The sequence below is a fragment of the Mesoplodon densirostris genome, chromosome 1, assembly GCF_025265405.1.
Source record: "Mesoplodon densirostris isolate mMesDen1 chromosome 1, mMesDen1 primary haplotype, whole genome shotgun sequence".
In the NCBI taxonomy this organism is placed as follows: Eukaryota; Metazoa; Chordata; class Mammalia; order Artiodactyla; family Ziphiidae; genus Mesoplodon; species Mesoplodon densirostris.
Window position 1 is genome coordinate 212,341,450 of NC_082661.1, and position 27,293 is coordinate 212,368,742.

Below are 27,293 nucleotides of genomic sequence, written 5' to 3' on the forward strand. Positions count from 1 at the left end.
TCATAAAAAATCAGCCATGGTTTCTACCGGTCACTGCATTATACCAGCATAGAACAGGCAGAAGAGTAACTATGATTTGTGTTTGTGTTGTTAAAAACCAAGTACAAATTATGTAATTATTTGAAGAACTCATTGTTTTCTTTTGTTCTTTGCTTATCTATGTCCTACTTGTATCATCACTGAATTTCTTGGTAAGTTCTGAATATAAAGGCAAGTAAGGCTGACATATGACTATTAATTTTCCTGGAGAGCAAATAAAAAACTTCTTTACTAACTCCAACAGCAGTCAGTAACAGTAAAGTTCTTAAAAGCAGTCAGAGCCTCTAATATCTTGTAATGTACGAAAGAAAACCCTAGCTTATTTCTAAAAAGAAACACCCTATGTATTTTTTATATATATATTATTGAGAAAAGTTAGGTTATTCTTTTATCATACCACTATGTTTTCAATTTTCTATAAAATTTGATAGAGTTGAATAATTACATTTCATGTGCAAAGAACAAACAGGAAAAAAGAAACATTACAGCCTATTGAGCTTTTTGGTTATTCAAGTACATATATATATATATATATATATATATATATATATATATATATGTACTTGAATATGTATATATATTCTATATATGTATTCTCTATATATACTTGAATATGTATATATATTCTCTCTCTCTATATATATATTTTTAACATCTTTATTAGAGTATAATTGCTTTACAATGGTGTGTTAGTTTCTGCTTTATAACAAAGTGAATCAGTCATACATATACATCTGTTCCCATATCTCTTCCCTCTTGCGTCTTGCTCCCTCCCACGCTCCCTATCCCACCCCTCTAGGTGGTCACAAACCACCTAGCTGATCTCCCTGTGCTATGCAGCTACTTCCCACTAGCTATCTATTTTACATTTGGTACTGTATATATGTCCATGCCACTCTCTCACTTTGTCACAGCCTACCCTTCCCCCTCCCCATATCCTCAAGTCCATGCTCTAGTAGGTCTGTGTCTTTATTCCCGTCTTACCCCTAGGTTCTTCATCACCTTTTTTTTTTCTTAGATTCCATATATATGTGTTAGCATACGGTATTTGTTTTTCTCTTTCTGACTTACCTCACTCTGTATGACAGACTCTAGGTCCATCCACTTCACTACAAATAACTCAATTTCATTTATTTTTATGGATGAGTAATATTCCATTGTATATATGTGCCACATCTTCTTTATCCATTCACCTGTTGATGGACACTTAGGTTGCTTCCCTGTCCTGGATATTGTAAATAGAGCTGAAATGAACATTTTGGTACCTGACTCTTTTTGTATTATGATTTTCTCAGGGTATATGCCCAGTAGTGGGATTGCTGGGTCGTATGGTAGTTCTATTTGTAGATTTTTAAGGAACCTCCATACCGTTCTCCATAGTGGCTGTATCAATTTACATTCCCACCAACAGTGCAAGATTGTTCCCTTTTCTCCACACCCTCTCCAGCATTTATTGTTTCTAGATTTTTTGATGATGGCCATTCTGACTGGTGTGAGATGATATCTCATTGCAGTTTTGATTTGTATTTCTCTAATGATTAATCATGTTGAGCATTCTTTCATGTGTTTGTTGGCAATCTATATATCTTCTTTAGAGAAATGTCTATTTAGATCTAATGCTCATTTTTGGATAGGGTCGCTTGTTTTTTTGTTGTTGAGCTGCTTGTAAATTTTGGAGATGAATCCTTTGTCACTTGCTTCATTTGCAAATATTTTCTCCCATTCTGAGGGTTGTCTTTTCATCTTGTTTATGGTTTCCTTTGCTGTGCAAAAGCTTTGAAGTTTCATTAGGTCCCATTTGTTTATTTTTGTTTTTATTTCCATTTCTCTTAGGAGGTGGGTCAAAAAGGATCTTGCTGTGATTTATGTCATAGAGTGTTCTGCCAATGTTTTCCTCTACGAGTTTGATAGTGTCTGGCCTTACATTTAGGTTTTTAATCCATTTTGAGTTTATTTTTGTGTATGGTGCTAGGGAGTGTTCTAATTTCATACTTCTACATGTAGCTGTCCAGTTTTCCCAGCACCACTTATTGAAGAGGCTGTATTTTCTCCACTGTATATTCTTGCCTCCTTTATCAAAGATAAGGTGACCATATGTGCATGAGTTTATCTCTGGGCTTTCTATCGTGTTCCATTGATCTATATTTCTGTTTCTGTGCCAGTACCATACTGTCTTGATTACTGTAGCCTTGCAGCATACTCTGAAGTCAGGGAGCCTGATACCTCCAGCTCCGTTTTTCTTTCCAAGATTGCTTTGGCTATTTGGGGTCTTTTATGTTTCCATACAAATTGTGAAATTTTATGTTCTAGTTCTGTGAAAAATGCCAGTGGTAGTTTGATAGGGATTGCATTGAATCTGTAGATTGCTTTGGGTCATATAGACATTTTCACAATGTTGATTCTTCCAATTCAAGAACATGGTATATCTCTCCATCTGATTGTATCATTTTAATTTCTTTCATCAGTGTCTTATAATTTTCTGCATACAGGTCTTTTGTCTCCTTAGGTAGATTTATTCCTAGATATTTTATTCTTTTTGTTGCAGTGGTAAATGGGAGTGTTTTCTTAATTTCATTTTCAGATTATTCATCATTAATGTATAGGAATGAAAGATATTTCTGTGCATTAATTTTGTATCCTGCTACTTTATCAAATGCATTGAATAACTCTAGTAGTTTTCTGGTAGCATCTTTAGCATTCTCTATGTATAGTATCATGTCATCTGCAAACAGTGACAGCTTTACTTCTTCTTTTCTGATTTGGATTCATTTTATTTCTTTTTCTTCTCTGATTGAAAACTTGCAAAACTATGTTGAATAATAGTGGGGAGAGTGGGCAACCTTGTCTTCTTCCTGATCTTAGTGGTAATGCTTTCTGTTTTTCACCATTGAGGACGATGTGGCTGTGGGTTTGTCATATATGGCCTTTATTATGTTGAGGAAAGTTCCCTCTATGCCTACTTTCCGGAGGGTTTTTATCATAAATGGGTGTTGAATTTTGTCGAAAGTTTTCTCTGCATCTATTGAGTTGATCATATGGTTTTTCTCCTTCAATTTGTTAATATGGTGTACCACATTGATTGATCTGCATATATTGAAGAATCCTTGCATTCCTTGGTTAAACCCCACTTGATCATAGTGTATGATCCTTTTAATGTGCTGTTGGATTCTGTTTGCTAGTATTTTGTTGAGGATTTTTGTATCTATGTTCATCAGTGCTATTGGCCTGTAGTTTTCTTTCTTTGTGACATCTTTGTCTGGTTTGGTATCAGAGTGATGATGACCTCGTAGAATGAGTTTGGGAGTGTTCCCCCCTCTGCTGTATTTTGGAAGAGTTTGAGAAGGATAGGTGTTACGTCCTCTCTAAATGTTTGATAGAATTCTCCTGTGAAGCCATCTGGTCCTGGGCTTTTGTTTGTTGGAAGATTTTTAATCACCGTTTCAATTTCAGTGCTTGTGATTGGTCTGTCCATATTCTGTATTTCTTCCTGGTTCAGTCTGGGAAGGTTGTGCATTTCTAAGAATTTGTCCATTTCTTCCAGGTTGTCCATTTTATTGGCATAGAGTTTCTTGTGGTAATGTCTCATGATCCTTTGTATTTCTGCAGTGTCAGTTGTTACTTCTCCTTTTCATTTCTAATTCTATTGATTTGAGTCTTCTCCTTTTTCTTCTTGATGAGTCTGTCTAATGGTTTATCAATTTTGTTTATCTTCTCAAAGAACCAGCTTTTACTTTTATTGAATTTTGCTATCGTTTCCTTCATTTCATTTTCATTTATTTCTGATCTGATTTTTAAGATTTCTTCCCTTCTGTTCACTTTGGAGGTTTTTTTGTTCTTCTTTCTCTATTTGCTTTAGGTGTAAGGTTAGGTTGTTTAGTTGAGATTTTTCTTGTTTCTTAAGGTAGGATTTTATTGCTATAAACTTCCCTCTTTTACTGCTTTTGCTACATCCCATATGGTTTGGGTTGTCGTGTTTTCATTGTCATTTGTTTCTAGATATTTTTTGATTTCCTCTTTGATTTCTTCAGTGATCTCTTGGTTATTAAGTAGTGTGTTGTTTAACCTCCGTGTGTTTGTATGTCTTACAGATTTTTTCCTGTAATTGATATCTAGTGTCATAGTGTTGTGGTCTGAAAAGATACTTGATATTATTTCAATTTTCTTAAATTTACCAAGGCTTGATTTGTGACCCAAGATATGATCTATCCTGGAGAATGTTCCATAAGCAGTTGAGAAGAATATGTATTCGGTTGTTTGTGGATTTAATGTCCTATAAATATCAATTAAGTTCATCTTGTTTAATATATCATTTAAAGCCTGTGTTTCCTTATTTATTTTCATTTTGGATGATCTGTCCATTGGTGAAAGTGGGGTGTTAAAGTCCCCTACTATGATTGTGTTACTGTTGATTTCCCCTTTATGGCTGTTAGTATTTGCCTTATGTATTGAGATGCTCCTATGTTGGGTGCATAAATATTTACAATTGTTACATCTTCTCTTGGATCGATCCCTTGATCATTATGTAGTGTCCTTCTTTGTCTCTTGTAATAGTCTTTGTTTTAAAGTCTCTTTTGTCTGATATGAGAATTGCTACTCTAGCTTTCTTTTGATTTCCATTTGCATGGAATATCTTTTTCCATCCCCTCACTTTCTGTCTGTCTGTGTCCCTAGGTCTGAAGTGAGTCTCCTGTAGACAGTGTATATACGGGTCTTGTTTTTGCATCCATTCAGCCAATCTATGTCTTTTGGTTGGAGCACTTAATCCATTTACATTTAAGTTACTTATCGATATGTATGTTCCTACTCCCGTTTTCTTAATTGTTTTGGGTTTATTATTGTAGGTCTTTTCCTTCTTTTGTGTGTCCTGCCTAGAGAAGTTCGTTTAGCATTTGTTGTAAAGCTGGTTTGGTGGTGCTGAATTCTCTTAGCTTTTGCTTGTCTGTAAAGGTTTTAATTTCTCTGTCAAATCTGAATGAGATACTTGCTGGTAGAGTAATCTTGGTTGTAAGTTTTTCTCCTTCATCACTTTCAATATGTCCTGCCACTCCTATCTGGCTTGCAGAGTTTCTACTGAAAGATCAGCTGTTAACCTTATGGAGATTCCCTTATGTGTTACTTGTTGTTTTTCCCTTGCTGCTTTTAATATTTTTTCTTTGTATTTAATTTTTGATAGTTTGATTAATATGAGTCTTGGTGTGTTTCTCTTTGGATTTATCCTGTATGGGACTCTCTGTGCTTCCTGGACTTGATTAACCCTTTCCTTTCTATATTAGGGAAGTTTTCAACTATAATCTCTTCAAATACTTTCTCTGTCCCTTTCTTTTTCCTTCTTCTTCTGGGACCCCTATAATTCGAATGTTGGTATGTTTAATGTTGTCCCAGAGGTCTCTGAGACTGTCCTGAATTCTTTTCATTCTTTTTTCTTTACTGTGGTCTGCAGTAGTTATTTTCACTATTTTATCTTCCAGATCACTTACCCGTTCTTCTGCCTCAGTTATTCTCCTATTGATGCCTTCTAGAGAAGTTTGAGTTTCATTTATTGTGTTGTTCATCACTGTTTGTATGCTCTTTAGTTCCTGTAGGTCCTTGTTAAAAGTTTATTGTATTTTCTCCATTCTATTTCCAAGATTTTGGATCATATTTACTATCATTCTGAATTCTTTTTCAGGTAGACTGCCTATTTCTTCTTCATTTGTTAGGTCTGGTGGGTTTTTGCCTTGCTCCTTCATCTGCTGTGTGTTTCTCTGTCTTCTCATTTTGCTTAACTTACTGTGTTTGGGGTCTCCTGTTCGCAGGCTGCAGGTTCATAGTTCCTGTTGTTTTTCGTGTCTGTCCCCAGTGGCTAAGGTTGGTTCAGTGGGTTGTGTACGCTTTCTGGTTGAGGGAACTAGTGCCTGTGTTCTGGTGGATGAGGCTGGATCTTTCTTTCTGGTGGGCAGGTCCACATCTGGTGGTGTGTTTTGCGGTGTCTGTGGCCTTATTATGATTTTAGGTAGCCTCTCTGCTAATGGGTGGGGTTGTGTTCCTGTCTTGCTAGTTGTTTGGCATAGGGTGTCCAGCACTGTAGCTTGCTGGTCGTTGATTGAAGCTGGGTGTTGGTGTTGAGATGGGGATCTCTTGGAGATTTTCACTGTTCGACATTATGTGGAGCTGGGAGGTCTCTTGTGGACCAGTGTCCTGAAGTTGGCTCTCCCACCTCAGAGGCACAGCTCTGATGCCTGGCTGGAGCACCAAGAGCCTTTCAGCCATACAGCTCAGAATAAAAGCGAGGAAAAAAAGAAGGAAGAAGATAAAATAAAATAAAGTAAAATGATATAAAATAAAGTTATTAAAATGAAAAATAATTTTTAAGAAAAAATATTTTTAAGTAAAAAAAAAATAACAGACATAACCCTAGGACAAATGGTAAAAGCAAAACTATTCAGACAAAATCACACACAGAAGCATACACATACACACTCACAAAAAGAGGAAAAGGGGAAAAAATAATAAATCTTGCTCTCAAAGTCCACCTCCTCAATTTGGGATGATTTGTTGTCTATTCAGGTATTCCACACATGCAGGGTACACCAAATTGATTGTGGAGATTTAATCCGCTGCTCCTGAGGCTGCTGGGAGAGATTTCCCTTTCTCTTCTTTGTTCGCACAGCTCCCGGATTTCAGCTTTGGATTTGGCCCTGCCTCTGCATGTAGGTCACTGGAGGGCGTCTGTTCTTCGCTGAGACAGGACGGGGTTAAAGGAGCCACTGATTCGGGGGCTCTGGCTGACTCAGGCCGTGGGGAGGGAGGGGTACGGAATGCGGGGTGAGCCTGTGGCGGCAGAGGCCGGCGTGACGTTGCACCAGCCTGAGGCACACCATGCATTCTCTCAGGGAAGTTGTCCCTGGATCACGGGGCCCTGGCAGTGGCGGGCTGCACAGGTTCCTGGGAGGTGAGGTGTGGACAGTGACCTGTGCTCGCACACAGGCTTCTTGGTGGCGGCAGCAGCAGCCTTAGCGTCTCTTGCGGGTCTCTGGGGCCCACGCTGATAGCCGCAGCTCGCGCCCGTCTCTGGAGCTCCTTTAAGCAGCGCTCTTAATCCCCTCTCCTCGCGCACCAGAAACAAAGAGGCAAGAAAAAGTCTCTTGCCTCTTCGGCAGCTCCCGGCCTTTTCCTGGACTCCCTCCCTGCCAGCCATGGCGCACTAGCCCCTTCAGGACGTGTTCACGCCACCAACCCCAGTCCTCTCCCTGCGCTCCGACGGAAGCCCGAGCCTCAGATCCCAGCCCCACCCACCCTGGCAGGTGAGCAGACAAGCCTCTCGGGCTGGTGAGTGCTGATCGGCACTGATCCTCTGTGTGGGAATCTCTCTGCTTTGCCCTCTGCACCCCTGTGGCTGCGCTCTCCTCCGCGGCTCCGGAGCTTTCCCCCTCCGCCACCCGCAGTCTCCGCCCGTGAAGGGGCTTCTAGTGTGTGGAAACCTTTCCTCCTTCATGGCTCCCTCCCACTGGCGAAGGCCTGTCCCTATCCTTTTGTCTCTGTTTATTCTTTTTTCTTTTGCCCTACCCAGGTACTGGGGGAGTTTCTTGCCTTTTGAGAGGTCTGAGGTCTTCTCCCAGCGTTCAGTGGGTGTTCTGTAGGAGTTGTTCCACTTGTAGATGTATTTCTGATGTATTTGTGGGGAGGAAGGTGATCTCTGCGTCTTACTCTTCCGCCATCTTGAAGCTCCTGTCCCTGGTCGAGGTTTTGTTTGTTTTTTTGTTTTGGGGGTTTGGGTTTTTTTCTTCTCTTTTTCTAATATTCATCATAGTAGAATAAGTAATTACTACATTTAAGCTGAAATGTGTATATTTATTTGGATAATATTTATATCATTTTAATTCTATTACACCTTACTCTTAAAAATTTTACTTTTTTTTATAACATTGAAGACAAGCAATGAAGAAATACTATATGTAATAAAGAGTAATTTAATTATAGTAGAGTTCATTTAATCTTTATAACCAAATATAGTAAATACCATTATTTCTAATTCACATCTAATTTTCAGAGATACAAACCTATTTCCTAGGATTACATAGCTAGCATGTGGTTGAGCTGTAACTTAAACCCAGGGATTCTGATTTAAAAATAGTCAGTATGTTTTTATTTTTAAAATAATTGCAAAATAACTGGTGGAACAAGTTTTGGGGATGAGGTTGTTGAAATAAATTAAAATTTGCCTTTAGAGAAGCATATTCCTGTGGTTAAAGGCACAATAAGTATTGATTTAGTTTGTACAATAGACAGGGATATGTTTCTTCTTAATACTTTTGTGTCTAACTCTTACCTTTGTTTTTTCTTGCTTATATTCTTGCTTATATTTTATATTTCTTGCTTATATTGATGTAGATCAATGGCATGTCATATAGAAAAACACTCTCATAATTTTTAATGCATTACACATACACACACACAATTTTATATCTTTTCTAAAGTATATCCATTCCTTAACCTCAAATGTGAAAGGCCTTATGTAGCTGGCCTAGTTTGGAAGCTTGTCTCTTGTATATTTGCTGAGTTCACACCTGCTGCTTCTCCATCTGCTACAATTTTAGATCAGTATAGAACCTTCTTGAAATACATGGAAAATGTCAAACATACTCCCAAAAAAGTACTGTCTTTTTTAAAGCTGATGGTGTCCTGAGATGACTGAGGTTTTTCTTTTCCTAGGATTAGCACTCCCCTCTTTTGTTTTCAATGATTTAGAGTTTAAAGGATTAAGAATTATTTAAATGATTATTTAAAGATGAAGGCAACTTGGTCATAGTTTAAAGAATAGAGAAATATCATTTTGAAAATAAACATCATTCTACTTGATAGTAGGCACTTGAAAGGTTATCTATGCTATCAGTTTCTTACTTGAATTATATAACAAGTTTTAGTCATGATTTCGTATTTGGCAATTGTACAAATGGGTTTCTTTCCATCTCAGTCTTAATACATCCAGTACAATATACTTGATATTTAGAAATAACATCTAATAGCTTGAGTCATTCATTCAGGTATTTACTCTAAGCAAGTTTCTACCTGGAACTGTACTATGAAAGTTTAAAAATGTGTTCAGTAAGGAACTTGATGAAATTATATTCGTGTGGGTATGCTGGGTCATTCTTAAATACTAAGTTCCTATTGTTTGTGCTTAAAATTTAGACATTGAATTTTGTTTTTATTTTCTTGTACACTTATATGTAAATTTATTATGCTTAAATTACTTAAAAGTTGTGTATTTTTCCCCACAAGCAATAAAGAAGTTGTTAGTAGTAATAATGGATATAGTGGTTTGGAGGAAGGAGATAGTGAATCCTAAGTAGGTTGTATAGGAGAATTGTCAAGGTTTCGAAGCATTATTATGCTTCCAGGGTACATTGGGTTTTAGTGTTAATAACTTTTATCCTTTCTAGACACATATACTAGAATATTATCATGAGTTAGGGTGGATTTCACATGGAATAGTTTTTGCAGCAATAAAGTATTATTGGTTGAAAGTTTATTTTAATTCTAGCCAAAACGGCAAGTCCATGCAATCTTGGGTGTTTGCTTATTTACAAAATGAAGGCATTGGACAATTATAAAGTGACTTTCTGATCCTCAGCCAATCCTCGGCTGTCAGGCAGGGTTTTTTATTTGTTTGTTTGTTTGTTTGTTTACCACTGGGAAAGTCTGATTGGGGAGGAAAGGTGGGATCAATCTTCTACAAGGCTGTCGGCACTAATTTGCTGGACTCTGATATACAGAACTGCTGAGATTGGTTAGTCTTCCTACATCTGTGTTAGATCCTAAATCTTGACTTGGTCTCACTCCTAATTTTTTTGTACCTTTTAACAATCTAGACTCTCTTGAACTGTTCTCTCTTTGCTACCACTTGGGGAATTTCACTATAGCAATCCCATTCCCAACTTCTGTCTGAACTTAACAGAATGAAGGCATCCACCAAAAAGAAAGCTAACTAGATAACCACAGACAACATAAATTCAGTCAAGAGTCCACCTAGGAATTTGAACTTTTTCAAATGTGTGCTTTGAGGATTTTCAGAAAGCACAATGCCAATCAATCAGATTCCTGGAATTCGTATGTTAGGAGGCTTTGATTTTTTTCCCCGAAAGAAAACAAAACAAAGAGTGAACTTCTGCAAAGTGAGTATTGTATCTCAGAGATTGTGAGGTCCAAATACGTGAAAAAAATACATTTTTCATATTTTTGTTTTACCTCGGCCTAAGATATGGATGAAATCATTTGGTTCTGAACAAAATTCTCTATATAATCCTTCTTTAAAACCTTAAAATTTTCAAAGTATCAAGATCATGTAAGAACTTGGCTTATTATTTTGCCAAACACCTCTGAGTCAAGGCTGACATTTTAGGCTACTGAGTTGACATGGTGATAAGGCATTTTAAGTAGAGCTTATTTTTATTCTCTTCAGAACTCCAGCCTTTTGATCTGTAGCCTGACCTTGGTCCTTCCAATTCACAGAAGGCTCCAGAATCCCGCTAAAGAACCCCTCCCTGGCTTTGGGTGGGAGTAGTGCTGCTGTACTGTCAGAATTCCCTGATGCTGCCTGGATGGACCATTAGTGCGTTATCATTTATTGGATAGTTTTTTCCCTATTTCCTATATATCTAGACTTCTTCCCAGCATTTACTTCTTCCCACAGATGTGTGCATTTCAAAATGTTTTTTCTCCCAATATGTTCTGTACTACAAAACATCTGAGCCTTCTATACCTGACTGTTGTGAGGTACCTTCACGATTTGTATCGATGACTCCACCAGACCTTGCCCTTAAGGAAAAGTAACGTTTTTAATTCTGCCACTGCATAGGCATCACTTGAGGCTTTTCCTTACTGCTCTAGAAACCTAGAAATTCTAAAAATTAAAACATCCATCTCTGTCTATTCTGGTCGTAATGTGGGCCTGCGTTAAAGAGGGAGTCAGTGTAGTCACCCATCCTTAGGGGCTTTGACTATTTCTTCCTCAGGAAGAACTTGATTATGAATGCCTTTGACTATGGGGGGTAATGATTTGGAAGGGTTCTATGTGACTGTATTACATTTTTAAAAGAGCTGTTTGGTCATACATTTCTACTAGACATAAAATAGAAAAAAAATGGCCTTCTCCCCCTCTGCAAAATTATAATAATAAAAATAATCACAAATAACAACAACAATAACAAAATATCTTCTTCCTGCAGGCACTGAAAGTTATACAGTCTTTGTGGTTCACGTTCAGATTTTGGCTACAAAGAAACTTAGATCTAAATGTAGGGTTTAAATGTATTGTTCCACACCATATTCTCAATAAGCTTATTTCTCCACTCTCTATAAGTGATATCTCACTTTTTAAAAATTTTCAGCTTTAGTTTACAGTCCAGAGTGATTTTTTTACTTTGTTCATTGCTGTTGTGAGGTCTGAATATTTTGGATGTAGGTTAGATATGAACAAAAAATGCATTCAGAAATCAGAAACATTTTATAGATATTAACTGTTAAAGAATAAAACATCGACAACTTCATATTGAATGCATTCCATAGTTAAATATGCAAGATTGCAAGACTGGTCTATCTTAAGCTGGTGATAGGTGTGTGTAGGTGTGTGTGGGAGTAGGGATGGAGAGGTTTATCCCTAGAGAAACTGCTCCAGGAATTCAAGTCAATTGCAAACTGTCAATATGAATTGTCATCTATAAAAAGGTAACTATTATGTGGAAATTATTGTTATTCCAGAAAGAATTGCTTTGAGTAAACTGTCCCTAGGGCATCCAGGAATTGTTGGCATGAAAACAATGACTAAAAACTATGTCTAATGACCTGGAACTAGGTATGATAGTGTAAAACCAAGAGTGTAGCATTTGAATGTCTGTTCTCACCATGGACAGTACAAAGCAGCCAGATCAAAACTCCTTAATATTGATTTGGAGAGCTGTTCTTAGACATGACTCACATGGCTTTGAGTTGTACTAGAATCTTTTTCAGAATGACACCAAGTATCCAACAATAGTTCATCTCCAAACATTGCTCTGATAATCAGAACTCAACATCAGTTATTAACAATATATAATACACAAATGCTTTAAATCATATTTTTTTTGGTTTCGATGACATTAAGAAAATTGTGGAAAAGGTTTTTATCTTAGCTTCGTACTTTTACTCATCATTCTCAGGCAAATGGCCTAGCTAAAACCTTGGTACAAGCTGCTGGGGGTGCCCACGGCTGATTGCTGGGGAAGCATGCCAAGAAGACTTGCCAGATCTCTCATCATTCAACATGGCAGTCCATCTTCAACAGCAGGAGTCTGTCCTGCTGAACTACAAATGCTTGGCAGCCTCTCAAGACTTGCCCTGATCGTTTCTATAGAGATCTGGGTGATGCCTTTTATGACAAAAAAATATGTTCTAGATGCTCATCTGTCTGGATTTGGTCCTTGGTTATTTTTACCCCAAGAGTTGATCATTGTTATAAAATGTAGTATTGACTAATAATTTTCTGCCACTCTAACTTTGTTCCCTAGGCTGTTTCAGACAGTCCAGTGGGTAAAAGGACAAGTGTGCTTTGTCCTACTGATTGACTTTCCGAGCATGCTGCAGAGGATGATCTGACAGCACAGAACCCTGGCAAGCTCGCTTGCTTTTTCACAGCAGTGATCCTAGGGACTTGCTAAAGACAAAGAGGAAAGAAACAATGTTTTTCCATTGTGACTGTTGGTATTTCTATTACCTCTCTTACATTTTCATGTAAAATATTGCCTCCTTTTAGGTAAAAAATGAGAGTTACCAAGTGAGAGGAGTATGGGGGAAGATAATGGGAAATGAATGAGATTTGGGAAATAGATGGAAATTCAAGTGGCTGTTTTTCTCCTTTGTGGTTGAGAATAATCTGTTTTAGACTAGTGAGTTTTATATATGTGTGTATATATATATATATATATACACACACACATATATATATATGTATATATATATATACACGCTTGTCTTTTTTTCTAGTGACCAGAACCAAAAGTAGTGAACATATGAATATATCATATAAATATAAATATCAAACACATCTCACTTGGATGTGAAGATGTATGACTTGATGAGTATAGCTGGGTCTAAAGATAGATGTGTCCCATAAATACAGTGTTTGGATTTGGTACATATTTATCTCATAGTAGGTAACTTTCTTTGGTGCTAGGTGATATTCTGTGAATATTCATACTGGTTATTAAACCATTAACATCCTCCCATAGCTATTAGTAAATAGTCTCTGCTCAGGTCTCCAGAGTGGCTCTACCATCATCCTAATCCTGATGACTGTTTTATTTATGTATGATTTATTTATTTAGATATAATTGACATATAGCATTATGTTAGTTTCAGGTGTACAACATAAAGATTGATATTTGTATATGTTGTGGAATGATCACAATAAGTCTAGTTAACATTCATTACCACAATGTTTCTTCTTGTGATGAGAACTTTTAAGATCTTTTAACAACTTTCAAATATACTATTATTAACTGTAGTCACCATGCTGTACGTTATATTCCCATGATTTAGTTTATTTTATAACTGGAAGGAAGTTTGTACATTTTGACTTCTTTCACCCATTCCACACACACACACACACACACACACACACACACCTCGCCCAACTCACAACCTCTGGAAACCACCTATTTATTCTCTATGAGTTCCATTTTGGGGGTTATGTTTTAGATTCCACATATAAGTGAGATCATACAGTATTTGTCTGACATATTTCACTTAGCATAATACCCTCAAGTTCCATTCATGTTGTCACAGATGGAAAGATTTCCTTCTTTTTATGGCTGAATGGAATGCCATTGTACATACAGTTGACCTTTGAACAATGCAGGGGTTCGGGGGTGCCCATCCTCTGCACAGTCAAGATTTTTATGCAACTTATAATCAAACCCTCCATATCCTCAATTCCATATCTGTGGATTCAACCAACTGTGGATCATGTAGTACTGTAGTATTTACTATTGAAAAAAAAGCACATATAAGTGGATTCCCACAGTTCAAACCCATGTTGTTCAAGGGTCAACTGTATATACTAAATTTTCTTTATCCATTCATCTATTGATGGACACTTAGGTTGCTTCCATATCTATGCTATTGTAAATGACTCCGCTATGAATGTGAAGATGCACCTATCTTTTTTTTTTTTTTCTTTTGGCTGAAGTGCTGCAGCTTGAGGGATCTTAGTTCCCTGACCAGGGATTGAACCTGTGCCCCCTGCAGTGGAAGCATGGAGTCTTAACCACTGGACCACCAAGGAAGTCCTGCATCTATCTTTTTGAGTTAGTGTTTTTGTTTTCTTTGGATAAATACCCAGAATTGAGATTGCTGGATCATATGTCAGTTCTTTTTTAAATTTTTTGAGGAACCTCCATAGTGTTTTCCATAATGGCTACACCAATTTACATTCCTACCAACAGTGCACAAGGGTTCCCTTTTCTCCATATCCTTGCCAACACTTGTTTTCTCTTGTCTTTTTGATAATAGCCATTCCAACAAGTGTGAGGTGATATCTCCTTGTAATTTTGATGTGCATTTCCCTGATGATTAGTGATGTTGAACACCTTTTCACGTACATGTTGGCCAGCTGTATGTCTTCTTTGGAAAAATGCCTGTTCAGATTTCCTGCCAATTTTTCAATTGAATTATTTGCTATTGAGCTGTATGAGTCTGTATATACTTTGGATATTAACCTCTTATCAGATATATGATTTGCAAATGTTTTCTCCAATTCAGTAGATTGCTTTTTCATTTAGTTGATGGTTTCCTTTGCTGTGCAGAAGCTTTTTAGTTTGATGTGATCCCACTTTTATTACCTTTTATTACCTTTGCTGTCAAATCCAAGATATAATTGCCAAGATTGATGTCAAGGCCTTACTGCTTATGTTTTTTTCTAGGAATTTTATGGTTTTAGGTCTCACGTTCAAGTCTTTCATCCATTTTGAGTTAGTTTTGTGGTATGGTGTAAGATGGTAGTCTAGTTTCATTCTTCTGCATATGGCTGTCCAGTTTTCCCAACACCATTAATTGAAGAGACTATCCTTTCCCCATTGTATAATCTTGGCTTCTTTGTTGTAAATTAACTGACCCTATATGCATAGATTTATTTCTGGGCCCTCTATTCTGTTCCATTGATCTGTCTGTTTTTCTGCAAGTAACATACTGTTCTGACTACTATAGTTTTGTAATATAGCTTAAAATCAGGGGGTATGGTGCCTCCAGTTTTGCTCTTCTTTTTTAAGATTGCATTGGCTATTATAACTTCTTTATTAGGATATATAAATGAATATATTTACACATTTAAAATATTTATTTCTTATTTATCTTTAAAAATATAGTGTTCTCTACTACTACTACTATCACCACTACCACCACCACTTGTACTAATACTACTAATAGCATCACTGATTCATTGATCACTTACCATAGGCAAGTCATAGTCTTGAGCGTTCTACTTATATTAACTCATTTAATCCACACAACACTGCTATGAGGTACTATTATTGTCATCTGCATTTTTACAGACAAGGAAACAGAAACACCAAGAGATTAAGTAACTTGTTCAAAGTAACACAGGTAGTAAATGACATAACTAGGAGTCAAACCTACATAGTCTACTTTTAGAATCCAGGATCCTCACTACTACTCCTGCCAACCTAGTTAAGCAAGCACCCCTGATTATTTTTGGAAAAGAATGTTGTATTCTTTTCTAAGATAAACACATAGACTTGCTACTATATTTGTTTAGATTTGACTTTACTGGAGCCCAGTTTAGCTTTGACATTTACAGATGGGCTAGCTTTCACCTCACGGCAAGATATAAAGCAACCTGCTATTTAGTCTACCTGCAAAACGCAGTTAGGAAGCCCTAGAGGAACCTAATTAAAATGCAGCACATTTCCAAGGCACTGTATCTCGCTGTGTTGCCATAGAAACAGTGGGAATTTCTGGTCACTGACCTTTAAGGGAATCTGAGAATACATTTTCATAAGGTTCATAAGGAGAGCTAGCTCAGTGTATTAACCACAGTTGTAGGATCAACTTTGGAAATCCCCTATGCAATCCTTCCTGACTTTAGAAGCATATTATATCAGCAAAACCTACTAGGGGCTCAAACTGGACTTTCTGAAGGAATGCTTTTTAACCGCTTCCAATATACCATCTGTACCACTGGGTTTAAAATAATCAAAGATAGTGTTGTAGCAGCAAAGAAACATTAAAGAAAATCTTAGATAATTATACAGGAGATAATTGGAACTAAAATAATACTTAGAAATAGTTTTGGTGTTATAGCTATTCTATTGCATTTGGATTCCTGAAATCTAGGTTTACTCAAAGGATAAAATAGAGCATTACTATATCAAAAAATATACCTAGAAAATCAAGGCTTAATATAATTTAAAAATATAAATTAATTCATGTACTTTCCAGTTTATTCATTTATAAATTCAGCCATTACATTAATAAATATGTATAATTGAACAGTTTTATTTATACTTTATATATGTATTTTTGCCATTTGACAGAAGCTAAGTACCCATGATGCACTAGGAAGATGAAAAAGCCTGCCTTACTGTTGACTACTGTTATTATGTTGATATTTTTATCTTCTACTGAAAATAAATAACTTAGTTCTAGCGACAGGATGTGCATAGTTTAGTTATAAGGAAGGATAAATCAGGGTGATCAGGAGCTGGCTAATTTCTCCTAGAATTAGAAATAAATCTCCGTATACGTGAATATGACTTATTAGATGCCTGAAGAAGGCTAGAAATATACTAATAATTATACCTAGAAAAGCAAGGCTACTATCACTTTCTCTAGACTTCTGGGGAAATATACTAATAATTATACCTAGAAAAGCAAGGCTACTATCACATTCTCTAGACTTCTGGGGAGTTGCTGACATAGTTGTATGTCCTCACTCTGAGAGATGATGTGACCTAGGGGCTGAGAGCACAGACTCTGGCCCCATATTGATAGAACTTCTGTTTTGGCCACTTCTTAGCTCTGTGGCTATGAGAACATTACTTAGCTTGCAGGTGCCTCTGTTTGCTCATATATAAACTGAGGATAGTACTGGAACTTAGAGCTGTTTTGAGAATTAAACAAGTTACTGTTGATAAATCACTTACATCTATATTTGACACATAGTAATAAAAAAAAAAAGTATCTCCAATTTAAATTCCGGGGACAGAGCAAACAGGGAAGTACCAGCCCTGTTGTACTCCTGCCCAAGACAGAAACAACACAGTAGGATGAACTCATCCCACATAAAAAGAGTGTGGTGTCAGTGTGGTGGACGGAGGAGTCTGTCAAGTTTTCAGTCAGAACATTGCGTTTTTCTTCCTCAGTGTGGATGTGGAAAGCACTATCCCTGAGAACTAATGGTTGTCCTGAAGCGTGTGTATGTGTCTGTGTGTGCTGATCCAATAGTTAGCCACTGGATGAGCCAGAAGGTTGGGGAATATAGCTCATACTGGTGGGAGATTCTGCAAAAGATCTGACTTGGAATGCCGAACCATACATTAGACTGTTGTGCTGCTAACTGTGGCCAAAGCCCATCCTGACCTGTTTTGCTAAAGCCCCATGGAGCATATGAGGCTGAATAACTCAGACTTGGGGGGATGATGTCTGCAAAAGAAGCCTGGGAGCAGACTAACCCTCAGGCCACTTGTCAGGTAGTTGTCTCAGCAGTGGCTGTGAGACAAGAATCCTGAAAAGGCTTACGTGCCTTGCACAAATTTTGTTTAAGTGCTTGGTTCAAGACAACCACTACTGGTGTATATCTTCCCGTGGTATTTTCTATGCACATATTGGTACTAGAAGGCTTCTTGTACAGAAAGGCTGTAATTTCCCATGTGGTTTCCTCATGAATGTATCTAATGAAACAAGAGACTTACCGCTTCTCTCCAGTTTAAGACTACATACACAGCAGCTTAACACTCTGCAGTCTCTTTCCAATTAGGCAAAAAACTAAGTTTCTGTGGTGATCATGCTGAGAGTCATATTCATTCTGCCTTCCTTCCTTGCCAATACCTAATATACATCAAATTACTCATGATTACATCTGAGCTGCCTAGCACTTCTAGAATATTTTCTTAAAATTAAACTTTCTGTTGGGGACTTTTTAAAGTGGCTATGCCATTTGTCTCCTGAATAATTAAAAAGATTTTTAAAAATTATTGATTTGTATAGGTCTTTTGACATTCAAGTTTATTGTCAGCACCTATGGGGAATTAACAGATTTTCCCTAAGTAGAAAAATGTTTCCTAAAGAAATATCCTAGAATTCATATGTTTACCAGAATTTAAACGAGTCCAAGAGATTTTTATAAATCTAGAGACATTAAGGCGATTCTCTGGTAGTTCCCAGAGATGTTTAAAGGTACTTCCTGGAAGGAAAAGATTTGATTTAAAAATAGAAAATCCTGGTTTAAAGTTAACCAGTTTCTCTCAGAGCTTTTAATGTGCTAATGTTAATGTGCCTTACGAATACCTAAAGAGGATGTAGTCAATATCATTTCTTATGCTTCTATATTCTGTGGAACCCACTTTTTTGTTTTATTTATTGATTTATTGAAGTATAGTTGATTTACAGTGTTAATTCTGTACAGCGAAGTGATTTAGCTATACATATATATACATTCTTTTTCATATTCTTTCCGCTATGGTTTATCACAGGATATTGAATATAGATATAGCTCCCTGTGCTGTGCAGTAGGACCTTGTTGTTTATCCATTCTGTATATACTAGTTTGCATCTGGTAACCCCAAATTCCCACTCCATCCCTCCCACTCCACCTCCCCCTTGGCAACCACAGATCTGTTCTCTATGTCTGTGAGTCTGTTTCTGTTTCATAGATAGTTTCATTTGTGTCATATTTGAGATTACACAAAATGATATCATATGTCTCTTTCTGACTTACTTCAGTTAGTATGATAATCTCTAGGTGCATCCTTGTTGCTGCAAATGGCATTATTTCACTCTTTTTTATGGCTGTGTATTGGGTTGGCCAAAAAGTTCATTTGTGAAAAACCCACACAAACATTTTGGCCAGCCCAGTATATATGTACCACATCTTCTTTATCCATTCATCTGTCGATGGACATTTAGGTTGCTTCCAAGTCTTGGCTATTGCAAACAGTTGCTATGAACACAGGGGTGCATATATATCTTTTTGAATTATAGCTTTGTCTGGATATATGCCCAGGAGTGGGATTGCTGGATCATATGGTAAGTCTATTTTTAGTTTTTTGAGGAACCGCCATACTGTTTTCCATAGTGGCTGCACCAACTTACATTTCCACCAACAGTGTAGGAGGGGAACCCACTATTTTAGTAAGGCCTCTTAAGGTACTAGTGCACACCAGAACATATTTTGGGCAGTGCTGCTTCAGGGAATTCCCACAGTAAAGGGTTAATGTTTCATCTCATCTTTTGAAACTCCTCTAAAATCTATCCTCCTTCAAATGGCCATGAAGAACTTTATATTTAATTGTGTCAGCTCTCATGGCATGTTGTTTATAAGCATGGTTTTATTATTAAAGTGAGATGGGATAAAAATAAGATTTTTGTAATGAGAACATTTTATTTTAATTTTCACCATTTATATACAAACACAAGATAAGAAAACACATCACAAAACTAACATTTTTATAGTTAATATTTATAGGTGCATAGTTTCATGCTCACGTATTTAAGTATTGTATGTATTAAATTTCACAATACATCAATATATTTAGAATCATCAAAAGACACCTTAAAATCTTATAATATATTATAGTAAATCACTCACAATTTTTCAACATCAGCAACAAAAAAATTAGTGAAGATTTAGAAATAAGTGGTAGTCACTTAGGTGTTTTTAATTTAATTTAACATTTTAGATTTGAAGCCACAATATCCACAGCACACAGAGACCCTGCTATCATATATTAGGTGAGAGGGAAGCACCGAAATGCTGAGTTGGGGCAGGTGCAGATACTCCAATCACTGCTGATGGAAGACTTCAAAACACACTGAAAACTTTGAGAAAATGTCATGACTGGGCACGTTGGAGCTGAGCACTTGTACAGGGTGGAACATCTGTCAGCAGATCTCAGGAAACTGGGAGCAAAGATATTTCTTAGGCTTCAGGTTCGTAGTCCTGATACCCTTCCTAATAATAGGAAAATTGGAAAGACAACACGAAGTTTTAGTATAAGTGACCAGTAATCAGGGCTTTAGGGCAAATGAGATGGGACATGGCTTGCCACTTTGAATAAAGGTTATAGTCTTAACCGTTCTGGAACTATTCTGCTACATCCAGTATAATTTTCTTCTTTTTAATCGTTTTGTTTTCCTGTCAAATATAAAAGTGAATTATTATTCTTGTGGTCAGCGTTAGGGTGTCTGAATTCTACTTCCACATGCGCCATTTAATAATCATATGACCTAGTCCTGTAGGACACAGTAGCCGGTCTATCTTATCTGGCTCTCATTTTCTTCAACTAAAGTGTTAGCTTCTTTCTAAGAAATCACCTGATTTGGTTCTACAACGTTTAAAGGCAAGTCACATTTTCTCTCCTTTTACTTTGCCAGTTGGGAATATCATCTTCATCTATGGCTTCAATTATTACTATTTCAAAACTCCTCCTCTCCCCCTATAATACTTGGATAAACATAAACAATAAGAATATTGATGTTCTTAACCAAAGTGGCCAGATTAGTCCTCCTAAAAAACAACTCTAATAATATCAGAATCCTGCTTAAAACATATTTTCAATAACTCAAGCTGCTTTCTGAATGAAGTACAAACTTAAATGGCCAGGTTTTTACAGTACTTTACAATTTGCCTTTGACTCATCCCTGCAGCCTTCATCTGTCACTATTCTCAAAGCTTGAACCACATTTAATTACTCACTGTGCCTCAGACATATCCACATGCACTCTCAGACATGTATGCCTTGGAGTTTTCCTTGTGTTAGAATGTCCTCCCTTCATTTTGGCCTATCATACCTCCCACCCCTTCCCACGCAGATCACTACCACCTCTGCTATAAAACTTCTCCCGATTGATCTAAAGAAATCTTGTAAAATGTTAACCTTTTTTGTGCATCGTGTATATTTTTGCCCCTGTGATGCCTGGTGCATAAAAGGCAGTCAATAATGTTAAGGGTATCATGATGAGTAAATGAAGGGATACACTTGTATTTGTTTTTCAAACCTACTAGAGTGTAAACTCCTTGCATCCTGGTACTAGCAATTACTCTTCCTGTATTTCTATAGTGTTTATTAGCATTGTCCCATGTATAAAAAGACCCCCCAAATATTGGAAAAATTAATTAGGCAAATAATTTAAGCTCAAGTTCTGCAAATGGAATGATTATCAATATGCCTTTTTTTTTTTTTTTTTTTTTTGCTGTACGCGGGCCTCTCACTGCTGTGGCCTCTCCCGTTGCGGAGCACAGGCTCCGGACACACAGGCCCCGCGGCCATGGCTCGCGGGCCCAGCCGCTCCGCGGCATGTGGGATCCTCCGGGATCGGGGCACGAACCCGTGTCCCCTGCATCGGCAGGCGGACTCTCAACCACTGCGCCACCAGGGAGGCCCTCAATATGCCTTTTAATAATGCCATGAAGAAGAAGAATAACCTATCTACAACACACTTTAACTCAATTTTTAATGGTGATGTCTGGTTTCGATATCAGGGTAATATTGTTCTCATAGAATTGGTTAGGGAGTGCTCCCTCTTCTAGTTTTTGGATGATAAGTTAATTGGCATTAATTGTAATTAGTGGTATTTCTTCTTCTTTAAATGTTTGGTAAAATTCACCAGTGAAGCCATCTGGTCCTGGAATGCTCTCCCTGGCTGGGGTTTTTAATAATTCATTCTTTTTTCATTAGAAATCTATTCAGATTTTCTATTTCTTCCTGAGTCAGTTTCATTCATCTAAAAGTATTTTCTAATTTCTCTTGTGATACCTTTTCTATTAAAGATACTTACTTTCAAATTAAAGTATGCTGTTTAAAATGCTAGACTGAAATGTATCCATTATTGCAAACTATGCATTTATCATATTTCTACTCTCTAATTTTTTTGAGTAACTTTTATTTTACTATGCAAACATCTCACTAGAAATGTATGGCAAATAATAATTACTACTTTTGGCATTTAGTTGATTTCTCTAACTTTCCATTTTGGCATTTGTTTTAGAAGGTAAAGTTTCTAGTAACATAATTCTTCAATGTAGGGGCCAGCAATCTCTTTCTGTAAAAGGCCAGGCTGTAAATATTTTAGGCTGTGTGGGCCACATACCGTCTCTATCAGTGCTGTTGCCGTTTTTTCTTTTTTTTTAACTCTTTACAAATGTAAAAACCATTCATAGCTTGAAAGCTGTCCACACAATACATGTCCTGGATGTGGCTAACTTGTGCATCTAGAGAGTAAGTCATTCTCTTTAAGGACAAACGTAAGGGAAATCTGACATTGACAGCTTTGGGGTACTGATTATTGGACCCAACTTGAACTCTCAAACTTTATTTTTGGAGTTTCAGGTGTATAAACTCTTACCTCAGAAGGCATTTCATAAGCCTCATTGTCAGGATCCACAGGTGTATCTTCCAGAATTCCTTCCTGGGAGGCTCCTTCACTCTAATATTTAAATGAAAAGCATTCAGAGACTTTGAGGAGGTACCATTATTCACACTTTTTAAAATCACAACCATATTTTGAAAAAAATCTTATATACAGTACTGGCAGGGATGTAATAAAAATGGCACTCCTTAGTATCACTGCTAGCATTCTAAACTATACAGTGCCTTTGGTAAAACACTGAGGCAACAGGTGTTATTAACGCTAAAAATGTACAATTTTTTGGCCAGGTAAAGCACCATTCGGGAAACAGTCCAAAGCTAGAGAACAAAGATGTTTCTCACAGGATCAATGACAGTAGTAAAAATTGTTAACCTAAATACTCAATGGATGATGAAGAATTAGGAAAATTATCATTCAACAATTCAATAGATTATTATGAAAACATCTATTACTATGACAAAAATTATATAAAAAATAAGAACTTCTTTATGATACAATGTTTAGCAGTATATAAATGTTGTTGTATATATTATGGATACAGCCTAGGTAGAATTCAGATACAAAGGTGAAACAGATTGGAGGAAGGCACAACAAAATATGAAAAGTACTTTTTGTTGGGTAGCTATGCATGTTATTTTTACCTTTTTGTAAGTTTTTAACTTATATAACCATTTATAATGTAAAAGCGTACATATTTTATACTTTATTTCTAATAACAGCAAAGAAACAAATTTAAAAAACAAATTTCAAGACTGAAACTGTACATATTTGGCAGAAGAAAATTCAACTATTTGGTCAGTTTTCTAATTATCTCTCCTTAGGATACCACAAATTCAACCTGTTGTGGTCATGGTTTTATTAGTGTTCTTCATTAAATACCTTTTGTTGCTTTGCATTTATTCCAGAAAAGGAACTGTAAAAAGAAGTGATTGAAAATTAAAAGAGCAGGGAGGCAACGTGAGCCTATATGAACTTGCTTAAAGATATCAAATAGTCCCTCAGTTAATGTGGCTTCTGTTTAAAACTATGCCTGATGTAAATAACATCTCCCCATGTCTTCATCTTGAAAATACTTACAGGTAGGGAAAGGGATAAGGAAATGGATGACGGTGAGAAAACGTCAAACTAAAGCTCATTCTTACATTAGCTGGGCAGAGAAGCTTATAAATCATCCACCTCTGCCTAACTCCTGTTTTATAAATTTTAAAAGTCCAAGTTATTTATAAATTAAGTAAGATATAAACCATCCCCCAAATACCTTACTTCTAAACGTGGAGTAAAGGTACTGTGTTCAGTGCTTCACCTCTTGGTTCATGTCAAGAACATAGGTTCTGCTGATTGGTGGTTAGACACCAGGGCTGTAATATCACAAGACTTGAGTTCAGATCCTAGCTTCTACAGATTCTAGACCTTTTGTGATGTTGAACAAGTTTCTTAAGCTTTCTCTAAGCATCAAATAGCCTTAGTGATAAAATAGGGCAGCAATAACTTTTAAATTGGGAGGAGCCAATGACATCATTAGTCCTCTCATTAGTATTTAGATAACTTTTAGTGATAGTCAAGTATGAGGAAAATAAGGTAAATTTCCTGTTCCTTTGCATTTTAAGCTTTTAGGGATTTATTTTTCTAACCTAATTTGTTAAAAGATTTTGATATAGACTGGACAAGTAAATATGCAGAACTGACTTGCTTTCTATCACAAATGAGGTGCTAATTATACAACTAAGACTGATGAATGTTATTGGATATGTGTGTGTATGTGTATTTGAGTGTGTCTTACATTCTTCAAAGGTCATCCAAGTAATGGTCAATGTTGCTGGTGAATTCTTTGGCTAGATTGATCATGTATTGGCATCAAGTGAAATCCATCCCTATTAATTTTATTTATTTATTTATTTATTTATTTATTTATTTTTGCGGTATGCGGGCCTCTCACTGTTGTGGCCTCCCCCGTTGCGGAGCACAGGCTCCGGACGCGCAGGCTCCGGACGCGCAGGCTCAGCGGCCATGGCTCACAGGCCCAGCCGCTCCGCGGCATATGGGATCCTCCCAGACCGGGGCACGAACCCGTATCCCCTGCATCGGCAGGCGGACTCTCAACCACTTGCGCCACCAGGGAGGCCCCATCCCTATTAATTTTAAATAATGACATACTTAGGTTGCAAGTACATAATAACTGCTATTTTTAAAAGTATATGTATTTCTGAGCATGTATTTACCTAATCTTTAAAACCATACTCCAAATATCTACAGTTTATAAAGTAAAATATGTATCACTCGTGGGTAAGGATTTGAGAAGCCACAGAGGAAATGCTAATATAATATTTAAAAAGAAGTCAAATAAGTGATGAGACAGAAAGTCAGCTACAAAAGTAAAGACACATAAATTAATGGAAAAAAGAGGAAACAAGTGAAATATAAATACCAGGATGGTCAATAAGTATCAACATGTCACAGGAAGAAGCCTATACTTTCAGGTATCTTTACTCACTAAAGGAATAAATATGTGTGGCTTTCACAAGTTTGCTAGACTTTATGTGTTGTCCTCTGGTGAATGAGATTATTGATTTCATTAAGATAAAAATACATTAATATTAATAAACTATCATTAAGGTTTTAACTGTATTATATGAAGTGGAAATAGCTCATAGACCTCCCATGAGGCAGGCTATCCTTAGCCACATCTTGCCAAGGAAATTTGGCTTTAGAGGTTTAGTAATTTGCTCAAACTAGCAGAGGTGACTCCAGACTCTGTGCCCTTAACCACTATCCTGAGCTTCTTCTCCAAAAGAATTTTGGGGCCTCCCTGGTGGCGCAGTGGTTGAGAGTCCGCCTGCCGATGCAGGGGACACGGGTTCGTGCCCCGGTCCCGGAGGATCCCACATGCCGCGGAGCGGCTGGGCCCGCGAGCCATGGCCGCGGAGCCTGTGTGTCCGGAGCCTGTGCTCCGCAACGGGAGAGGCCACAGCAGTGAGAGGCCCGCGTACAGCAAAAAAAAAAAAAAAAAAAAAAAAAAAAAAAAAAAAAAAGAATTTTGGCATTCAAAATGTTTTCTTTAACTATCTATAGATTTCAGAAACTGAGAAATAGGACATTCTCTCACGTCCCTGACTATGCCTTGCCTATTCCTTTAAGACCCAGTTAAGAGTCTATTCCTGCTAAACAAAATTATCTTATAATTTGATTGCTGAAACCCATCAAAGAAGTTTATTCAGAAGCACTGTATGCTCTGTGGGGCCATTATAACTTTCAGACTATAAAAGTTTACCCAGAAGGAAAAAACAAACAAAAAGTATTAGTTAAAGCACAAGTGAGAATTGCCTTTGTTTATCAAAACACTGATGAATTCTCTAGTGTGTAGAAAGAAACCACCCCAAGGGCATGGCTAGAGAAACTATTGAGGATTAAGGAAATAGTGGGGATGAAGTTGCAGAAAAAAAGATAATTACTCAAAATCCTTTAAGAACAGGGGTGTATGATATTCAATTTCCTATTTTTCTATCCAGTCTTGTGCTGTAATCTAATTTCACCATCCTACCATATCCTTCACACATAGCCTGTTGGCCCTAAATATTCACTAAAGTGCTACCCAGTGGTCAGAATAGGATGCTGCAGTATGAGGAAAGCACAGCATAGGTAGGAGACGGATTATATATATAATGGAAGCAAGAAATTAGAACCAGAATTGACCAGGAAAAATGTAATCACAGGAAAACCATCAAACATGTACCTTGCCTTTCCTACACAAACTGTACCTTAGCACATCATTGGATGCAATCAGCAAAATTTGGACTGTGGGAAATGATACAGGACAAATAACTACTTCAACAAGTAAATTGCAAGAAAAACAAAAGTTTTGGGAAACATGTAGATTAAAGTGGGCTTCAGAGAGCATTAGAAAATTACAACTTAAGAACCTTATTTCACTCTTGTTTGGAATCCTGTTTTGAGAAAAGAGAAACAAATATGAGATGGGGGAATTTAAACACTGACTGGATATTTAATTAAAGAGTTACTGTTTACTCTTAAAATGGGATATTATATTTGGGTTTTACTTAAAGAAAGTCCATAAATTAAAAAATAATAATCAAATGTTTTTAGATCAAATAAGATATCTAGGTATTGCTTTGAAATTATCCAGGTTTGGCTTGGGAGAAATGAATAGGCTGTAGAAGAAACAGGAGTCTATGTGGTGGTGCTGATTGGTTGCATTTGAAGGGGAGCATAATATGCACCCTAAAATGTGGTGGGTAGAGTAATGTGAACTGAAGGCAGTCGAGGCCCAGCAGACTCAGGAAGAGTTTCTTACATCCTCCATAATTGCCTAAAAGAACGTAGATTAGAGGCCTGGACCAGAAAGAGAGCTTTCACCAGAGAGAACTTTTTGTTTATCTGAAAGCGCCCTCTATATGGCAGGGAAAACATCTGATTTCCAAAGATCTGCTCTTCTCGTCTTCCTGTGCATTGTCCTCCTCCCTTTTGAAGCTCGGGCCCCTATCCCATTCTTTAGTGCAGGGTAGTATATAAACCTCAATTGCCCGACTGCCTTTGAGTTCCATATCTTTGTGGGGCTCTCAACGTATGAAATTAAATTTGTTTTTCTCCTGTTAATCTGTCTTATGTCGATTTAGTTACGA

At 37.0% G+C, this 27,293-nt stretch overlaps 1 protein-coding gene across 1 annotated transcript in view; it reads right to left on the bottom strand.

Moving 5' to 3' along the window:
• Window positions 1–20,206: 20,206 nt before the first annotated feature.
• Window positions 20,207–27,293, bottom strand: part of SNCA (synuclein alpha) — a 130,399-nt gene continuing 123,312 nt past the window's right edge. Inside the window, exons 5-6 of the mRNA XM_060094647.1 lie at window positions 22,633–22,713; window positions 20,207–20,239 (exon numbers count right to left, since the gene is read on the bottom strand). Of these exons, the coding sequence (XP_059950630.1) occupies window positions 20,207–20,239; window positions 22,633–22,713 (114 nt within the window). The remainder of the gene's footprint in view (window positions 20,240–22,632; window positions 22,714–27,293) is intronic.